Here is a 9,112-nt window from a genome sequence, read left to right on the forward strand (position 1 = left end):
GGCTCTTCTAATTAAGAGATCTAATAACTGTCACTAGTTAATGGCCACAGAAAGGCAGTAAAGTATACATTGAGGGTATAGGTTTCAGGGAGAACAGTGGTAGTGTCTAAAATAAGCTGTTAAAACAAACCGAAGGGTTTTAAGGTAAGTTTTCAAATGAGATATACTTCTGTTGTCAGATTATAGTTCCTTGTCAAACACTTCCAATAATTTTCATACCGTTTTAAGCAAATTCCAAAGAATACCAACTGCAAGATTAGGAAGAGTCTGTTAAAGAGTTGCTTTATTAATACAAAACATACAAACTATTAAATGCTAAGTAATTTAAATATCTAAGTCATAGCAAACAGGTGGTAATTCAACATCCAGGGTCGACAGAACGCTTGGAGACTGCAACAGATCTAGAAAACAGGAATTTCTTATTCAATATCTGCAAATGCTTTAGTCCATCTCAACAGACATTGGTTGTCAATTTTACTCACAAATTCTTATTTTCCCCTTTGTCTAATGAATCCCTAGCCCCACCCCAGCTAGACACAGACACACACACACACACACACACACACACACACAATTCTTGAAATGTGGCTAAAACCGCAGAATTAAACTTCATTAGGAAATAAATCTTAGACATACCTGAAACTCCATTGCTCTGAGAGACCCAAGCAAGAGCCAACAATATCACTATGGTAATTTATAAAATAGTATACGCTATCCCATCAGAACAAATAGAAAAAATACAGAGGCCTCCCACCTTTGTAGTAAGATTTTGCCGTTCTGTGCTATTGTGCTCAGGTGTCTTGATCCTAGATTAGCTTTGGATAGAACTTGGAATTCTCATTCCAAACAAGTTTATTACACTTCAAGTTATAAGCTATGAAGCTGTATCCTAAATTTACTCTTATTTTCTGCATCTAAACTGTCCAGATTCCAGAAGGACTTAATTTGACCTGGGCATTTGGGACTGAAAACAATACCAACTGAAAGCAGTTTTCATTATTCTGAAACTTTATCTCTGAAGTTTGAAACAGAAATTACTTATAGGCTAATCTTCTACACAATTCTGCCCCCACAGTAATGGAAGCATTATGACACAAATAATCCGCAGCCCTTCTAGAAGGGCACTTGTTCACTTACTAGACTCCCATGGTGGAGAGGGTATCTTCAGAGGTGAAGGGGGGCCCAGGTGTAACAGCTTTTCAAGCTCTCTCTCCTCATCAAGGATCATGAGAGGCACTCCATTCAAGGGGAGGTGTGCAATCTGGTGTTCTTCAGGCAGGTCGAAACTCTCAAAATCTGCCACAAAGACAAAGCACTTTATCAAGGCAGTGGTTCTCAGAGTGGTCAGGGGCCCCTTGGGGGTCTGAGACACTTTCAGTGGAACAATGAGGTCAAACTCTGTGCTTAATAACATTAACACCTTCTTCTGCTGTGTTGACATTTGCAGCGATGGTACAAAAGCAATGATGGATGGAACTGCTGTGCCTTAGCACAAATCAAGGCAGTGGCAATAAACTATATTTTATAGTCACTACTCCTCAATATCATTCACTTGTAGTAAAAAATTGCCAGCTTCACATCTCACTTTACCATCTGCAGTAAGAAGTATTAATTTTATTAGCTCTCAACCCTGAAGAACAGTTGTCTTTTTAGTATTCTGTATGATGAAATAAGTACGCCATAAAGCACCTCTGCTGCATACCAAAGTACCAGGTAAGCTCAAAGAAAACAAGATTTGCATGATTATTCAGTTTGCAAGCTAAACTAGAGGCCTTTTTCCTGAAACACTATTTAGTTGAAATAACAATGGAAAGACAAACTGGTTACTCAGACTTGGGTATTTGTAGCACATTTTCTGAGAGGAATGAAAGTTCTATCACTTCAAGAAACATGATATTCGTTGCCAATGATCACAATTCCAAGAAAAAAAGATAAAACTAGAATTCTGGAAAACTTATCCGCAGTCATTAGCTTGCCAACTTCCTAATACACTTTTCTGATGAGATCCGTGGTGGCATTAATGAATGTGTGTTTGATACTGCATAATGACACACTTCAACATTTGGATGAGCTACAGTTCCCAGTGAATCATTATTTCTAAATGATCAATGTGTGATAAATGCAAAAATAAAAGATACATTCAAAGTGCAGAACAGCCCAATGTATTTTAGCACTTATTGTCAGAGTACAAAATGTTCACTGATAAGGTTTCAGATTACACATTGCAACGCTACATTTGGAAACTGCCACTGTTGGGTTTTAGTCTGGTAGGAAAGAAAACTCTCCACACTTATTTGAAAAGACTATTGAAATGCTCTCCCCCCCCCTTTTTTTTTTTTTTAAGATTTTACTTATTTGACAGAGAAAGATTACAAGTAGGCAGAGAGGCAGGCAGAGAGAGAGGGAGGAGGAAGCAGGCTCCCCGCTGAGCAGAGAGCCCTATGAGGGGCTCCAACTCAGGACCCTGAGATCACGACCTGAGCCGGAAGGCAGAGGCTTAACCCACTGAGCCACCCAGGTGCCCCTGCTCTTCCCTTTCTTAACTATGTATCTGTATGAGGCCAGATTTTTTTCATGTACTTCAACCAAAACAAGAGATACAATAGATTGAATGCAAAATCAGAGGACAACCCAGTGCTTTATGCTAAACCAAATTAAGCAAGTTTTCAAAAATATAAAACTACACAATTCTTCTGTTTTAAAAAAGTTATTTTTAGGTCTTAGAAAAAAGTTACTTACATTAATGTAATGGGTTGTTTTTTTTAAGGAATTCATTTTTTTATTTAAATATCCTGCATTAGGCATCAAAATTGATAAACGACACACAAAGGTTCTCTGGAGTCTTCATTAGCTTTTAAGAGTTGTGAAAATCCCACAACAAAAATAAGAACTATTGGGTTAAATCACACTCCTTCTTATAATCCAAGTGCCTTACTTCTTAGGATTAAAGTAGATTTTTGGGGGGGCACCTGCCTCAGTTGGTAGAGCATGATATTCTTGACCTCAGGGTCTTGAGTTCGAGCCCTATACTGGGCTGAGAGATTACTTCAAAAAAAATTTTTAATTAAAAAAGAATACAGCATATTTTTCTTGACAGTAACAGAAATAGAATATTCTTTCCTCTTTTTGGGGGGTTTAGCATTTCCTCAAAAGAACAAAGACGGAAGGAGAACCATCGTTTTCTGAAGTGTGAAAGTTCTTTAAAGCCTAAATACTAGGAATGAGCCTGCTCTTTTAAAGACTGACTAAAACCCAGAAGTTAAGAAGGAATTGAGTGATATGGAACTATTTAATTTAAAACCAGTTAATTATATGGGGTACTCAAGCAGCTCAGTTGGTGAAGCCTCTGCCTTTGACTCAGGTCAGGATCCCAGAGTCCCAGAATCAAGCCCCACTTCGGGGTCCCTGCTCAGCAGAGAGTCCGGTTCTCCCTCTTCTTCTGCCCCCTCCCCCTGCTTGTGCTCGGTGTCTCACAAATAAATAAAATCTTTAAAAAAACAAAAAACACTGAATTATAAAGGAAACCATAAACAGACAAAAGACTCCAGAGGGAAAAAGTCTGCAACATATTAGGGTTAATTTCCTTTATCCACAAAAGCTGTTACAGAAAAGGAAAAAGGAAAGGAAGACCTATTATTAAAGGAAAACAAAGATACCAACAGGAAATTAAAAAACAAACTATAGGAGGTCAATAATCAAGTATGCTCACCACACATACATGCTCCCCAATTTAAAACAATAAGATACCCATTGCCCTTTTGATAAGAGGTTTAAAACATCTGCTGTTAGAGATTAGAGAAGCAGGCATCCTCAGCCACTGCACATGAATTCAGTAATTTATGCTATTTTGGAGGACAACTTGGCCGTATGTCTTTCCTCAAACAGCATATGGAAGTCCTCCTTCCTGATCAAGATGCATAAATCTACCTCATTTTCCTTAATGGCTGAATGGTAATCATTAGCATGGAAGCACTCCATTTTATCAAATCTTAATCACATACCCTCTGAGACTCAGCTATCCTGACAAACTCACAACAATACAATTTCAAGAAAACTGCAGAATTGTATTATATAAAATGCATTATATAAAACCAGAGACAACCTGGATGTACAGAATGACTAAATGCCCTTTGGATGAAAGGGCAAAAATGCCAGCTCAGAAACCTAGAAGGCGCTGCAGGACCTGCCCACAGTCTCACCTCTGTCATCCTTCCCTCTGCCTCTGTCTCAGAACCACTCCAGTCCTTTGCTCCACCTCAGGATCTCTGCACACACATTGGTGTGGTGCTCTTGCCTGGCCCCTCCCTGCTTCACCTAGCTCTCCCCTGTTACCCTTTAAAAGGCCACATCATGGCACTTCCTGAGAGAAAGCCTCCCTGCTCTTCCAGGTGAGGTTCAGTTCCCCCTAATGGGCTGGTTTCTCCTTCTCACTTATAGTGAGAGAATTTGTTCGTGTTTGACTTTCCCTCCAAATTATGGGCTCCATCAGCGTGGGCCTGTCTTGTTAAACACTGCATCCAAAGCCTGGATACAGTAGCCTCTCCTCCGGTGGGAGTAAATTAAAGCTTGAAAAGGTGCTTCTATAACAGAAAATACTTCGGATACATTAGCAGGCTGACGGAGTAAAAATGCACACGCTATCATGGACTATGTGGATTTTTCTCAGACACTGTTCAACTTAACATAAAACTCACTTTCTAAAAGGCTTGCCAAAAAAAAGTCCCATTTAGACCTGTTCAATGTTAGTGAACACATCTTATCTCCCTTATGTTTTTGAGGTCAGGAACAATGTTCTCCACATCTGTGTACCAATTCCCCTTCTGACCTAAGATGTTCCTTACAAATAAATCTGCCAACAAGTACGTTTGTGGAAAGAAACCCAGATTTAGACAGTCTTATTACAGTTTTGGGTCACAGTTCACATTCATATCCATATCAGATTAGAGCTGAATCGGATTCTAAGAGAAACTCAAAACTAAAGCATTTTTATAATACCAAAAGAATACCACCTAAAGGATTGAAGGGAAAGAATTTTTCTATTTCTGGGTAGGTGTCATCAGAGGCAGGAACAGAGCTTTTTGCTTTGACAGTCTTCTCGGTCACCTAAAACCATCCAAGAAAATATGAATTAGTGAAAGGCAAGCCTTGTCAACTGATTGGGACAAAAGATCTTTAGTCTTCTTCAAGACATGTGACTGCTTCACCAGTTTTTCAATCTCATGCTGACTTCTAAAAAAACCATAATCCTTAGTTCTCATAATTACATACCAACACAATTCTGCCAGCAATTCTAGTGGCATGGCTCAAGAGTTAAGTGAAATTTAAGTACCCACACCTCTCAGCATAAGTCACCAAGAAGGCAGAGTTAATTCAGAGCTAATCAACTCAGTCACTCAACCTGTCCGAGAAAACAGCATGACTCACTCACACAGAAGCTAATCCTAGAAGTCATTTTTGGGTTTTGGAAGTGTGATTTCCATCTATGTTTCCCCATCAATGCTCCCTTAATTATTGGCTTGGTTAATATTAAGTTGAAATACACACACTGAGTAAGATTCAGCAAAAGACAGTTAAGCAGTTTAGAAGCCTGGATAATTCCCTAATCTAAAATTGGCAGATAGGCAGTGTACTATAGTAGGCCAAAGCAGAAGCCTGCACATTCCTGATCCAACCTTATGTCATATGTGCATACCTACAGAAATCCTTAAAGCAGGGTTTCCCACACTTCAGTTCTGTTCACATTCTCATTATTGTTGCCATAGCCTTCCAATACTTGAACTTAACATTTCTCTTACTCAACTTAGTTTTTTAAAAAGATATCTTGTTCTAAACCACACCTCAAGTCTTATTTTAATATAAAGTACTAGGGGTTTTTTTTCCTAATACATAATAAAACCATTTATTTTAGCAAATGAAGCGTAAATCTATGTGCTGAGTCATCTTTCACAGCAAAGTCTCCTCAGTCTGGGATGCACAGACTGTTAGCTCGTGCACACACACTAAGGACAACTAGCTAGCAGAGTACCTGGTACTTCCTCCAGGAGGCCTTTGGGAGGAGGATCGTAACTCCTAAGCTATTATATTAGCTCCATGACCTCCGGCAAAGAACCTTCCCTCTCAGTCCTTTCTGTGACCATACAGAGATACTATCAATCAATCTTCTCCATACTAGTTAAGAACAGGTGAGGCATAAATATTCACCAGCTGCTTCTGAGACTTCTGATCTTGCGGCACAGAGGAAGACCACAAAGAGAGTAAGCTTCCCATGCTTCCCTCCTGTTAATCTATATTGGGTAGCCTACATTTCCTTGCATTCACAAGAGAGAAAGCAAGGTAGGATGCCTATAGTCACCTGAAGAGTCAAAAGCGCTAAAGTGTTTCAATAGTGACTTTGTAGCCAACACTTACCTTTTTGGCAGAGAAGGTTGGCTGCTTCTGTTTGAGAGGTCCACTAGTCTTTACTGAATTTTCTGTGGCTCTGTTGACAGTTCCCAAAGCCTTTCTGGCAACTCTAGGTACGGCTGCTTGAGCATCAAACATTTTGCCTACCCGTGGTGTTGAAACCTGAGATCTCCCATCTAAAGCTTTGACTGCTGAGGAAAAAGGCTTACCATAAGATTATTCAGGCAATAAACACGGGTGCAGCTTGAAGGCTGACTGTATAAAATCAACCTGGCCTCATTCTCATCCCCAAACTCAACCTCCACTTTTGTCGGTGGCATGGCCATAGGCCTAACAGTACTTCGGTTCTGTACCCCCTTAATTATCTGAGATGCTGAACATGAAAAAGAGACCCAGGAGCACGTTGCAATAGTGGTATTCGGTAATACCTAACTCAAGCTGTCAAGTACACAGAATGCTTCCCCAGCTCCGGGACACGCCCACAATTGATTGACAATACCGGACTCGGGTTGCAGTCTGTTTACTTACGAGGCCTCGACCCCAGCTTCAGCCCGTCCTTGGGAGCCACACGGGTGCCTGGTTCTCCATTTTCCTTATCAACAAAGATCAGGGTAGCCATTCTGGACCAGCTGCGGGTGTGAAACATACATTAGACCCCGGGGGTTATGGAAGAAGACAGAAGCGAAGGTGTAGCACTGACCAAACTTTCTACCCTGAGCACGTCCACGCAAAAACTAGAGCTAAGGAGCGAGCTTAGCCTGTTCTTGAGCCAACAGGCATTTAATCCAGCTCTTAACTCTTGAAACCTGCGCCGGAGGCTCTAAGTTCCAGAAGACTCGGCGGTTTGGGGCTGGCACAGGTCCTGGTACTCATCAGATGGAGGACTGCCCACGCAGAACGAGGCCGTGGCTCAGCCCGGCTCGGCGACGCAGACGATCCCGGGAAGCCCCAGACCCCGACCTCCAGGCCCTCCGGCTTCCAGCCCCCAGCCCACCTTCCTCCTCGCGGGACCCGCGCGCCCAGCCAGTCACTAACCCACGGTCCACCCACGTCGGGACCAACAGCCAAACTCATCCGAGACTCGGCCTCCAGAGAGTTCCCCCGGACTCCGAGTTTAAACCACAACTCACGCTCCTATTGGTTCATCTTCCCAGGAGGCGGGACCGTGGGTGGGGCGGAGGCTCCCAGGAAGAACCAATGGGAAGAACCCATGGGGGGGGGGCGGAAACCCAGGCTCCCGCGGACCTCCGGGAAAGCTTTCCCGGGAAGTTTGTAGTTTGCTTGCTGGGAAGAAAAAGACCGAAACTGCTGACACCTTTGCCTCTAGGTCATTTAATGGGACTTATTTTAAACCTCTTAACTTTATTTTAAACCTCTGTATCTTAACAATACATTCATCACAGCTGCCTGGAAAGGCCCGGTGGCGGAGTGCACAAAGGCGAGGAAAAGATCTGGGGAATAATAAAATTATAGATAAGGAATTCCAATTTCCAAGATAGGGGGAGAAATAATGCTTGAAAAAGTTAATGACCTTTTTCTATTTCTGTAGTAAATGGAAATAGATTAAACAAATACAAGGTAAAGGAATAAAATCAAAAGACCAAAACTGATCTGTATCATCCCATCCCTACTCCCCACAGGTCACTAGATACATTCTAACTTGTAGGGAAGTTGAGAGAGAGCAGTTGAGCCTACATTATTTCACAAAAGATTTAGCACCACACCTGGCATAGACGCAGTTCTCAATATATGTTAGTTTATTTGCCTTTCTTCCCTGGTATTTCAGAACCAAAATTGGTTGAATGATTAATTCATTCAATACATATTTATTGACTATCGTTTAAATGCTAGACACTGGGCTAGGCATCAAGAAGAAAAGATCCTAACTCAAGAGGGCAAAAAGGACAAAAAAACCATGCACACCTTTATTGCCCCTTCCCTGTCCTTTTCCTTTTATTCCCACTCCTCTCCTTGCTTTCTCTCTGTATCTCCCTCTAAATATTTCAACTATATTGCATCATCAGCACATGAAAGTGTTCGCTTTGAAACCATATCTGTACAGCACCTATAGCTCCGAAGTGGGGAGTCTCTATATCCTAAGGTCTTTGGGTGCAAGATTTCTATCTCCCCCAGTTAAGTCTTCCCTTTACAACAGTAAGCAGTGTGTCTCCCAAGGTCATACAGAAACTGAAAAATGCTTTAACCACCTCCTCTTTGAGTGATTGTTGTTTTGTCACTAATGATGCCCCAGACCCACTTTACTACTCTCTACTATTACTAGATTACCCAATTAGTAACCACCCTCCACTTATCACAACACCTAGATGCTAATTAATCCCAGTTTATTCTAATCCTGATTTACAAACAGCAACCCATCTAAAACTCACCCCTTGCTTCCCTATGCTCTCCTCCAAATCCTCCATGGGGGACCCCAGCCTTACAAATCTATTTCCTTCTTTTCCAGTACATTATATGATTCCTCTGTGAGATGTGTTCCCTGACTTACGCCTGGTGGGTTTTTTTTTAATAGAATTTATTTTTTTATTTTATTTATTTATTTGAAAGACAGAGATCACAAGCAGGCAGAGAGGCAGGCAGAGAGAGAGGAAGGGAAGCAGGTTCCCTGCTGAGCAGAGAGCCCGATGTGAACTCAGGGCCCTGGGATCATGACCTGAGCTGAAGGCAGAGGCTTTAACCCACTGAGGTTTTA

General features: G+C 41.5%; 1 protein-coding gene across 3 annotated transcripts; it reads right to left on the reverse strand.

Moving 5' to 3' along the window:
- Nucleotides 1–258: 258 nt before the first annotated feature.
- LOC111140992 (pituitary tumor-transforming 1) lies at nt 259–7,501 on the reverse strand. Of its 3 annotated transcripts, none has more exons than XM_022493293.1 (6): nt 7,438–7,501; nt 6,931–7,031; nt 6,409–6,590; nt 5,010–5,103; nt 1,138–1,296; nt 259–401 (listed from the first exon to the last, which is right to left on the reverse strand). In XM_022493293.1, exons 2-6 carry the CDS (start codon nt 7,019–7,021, stop codon nt 325–327), a joined length of 603 nt encoding a protein of 200 aa, XP_022349001.1. In that variant the 5' UTR covers nt 7,022–7,031; nt 7,438–7,501; the 3' UTR covers nt 259–324. The 3 variants fall into 3 exon arrangements, with proteins under 3 accessions (XP_022349001.1, XP_022349000.1, XP_022348999.1); XM_022493292.1 differs by having other exon boundaries at nt 266–401; nt 6,409–6,593; XM_022493291.1 differs by having other exon boundaries at nt 266–401; nt 6,409–6,593; nt 7,397–7,483.
- Between the last annotated feature and the right edge of the window lie 1,611 nt (nt 7,502–9,112).

Source organism: Enhydra lutris, unplaced genomic scaffold, assembly GCF_002288905.1.
Source record: "Enhydra lutris kenyoni isolate GAN:26980312 unplaced genomic scaffold, ASM228890v2 scaffoldscaffold5, whole genome shotgun sequence".
NCBI classification, from domain to species: domain Eukaryota; kingdom Metazoa; phylum Chordata; class Mammalia; order Carnivora; family Mustelidae; genus Enhydra; species Enhydra lutris.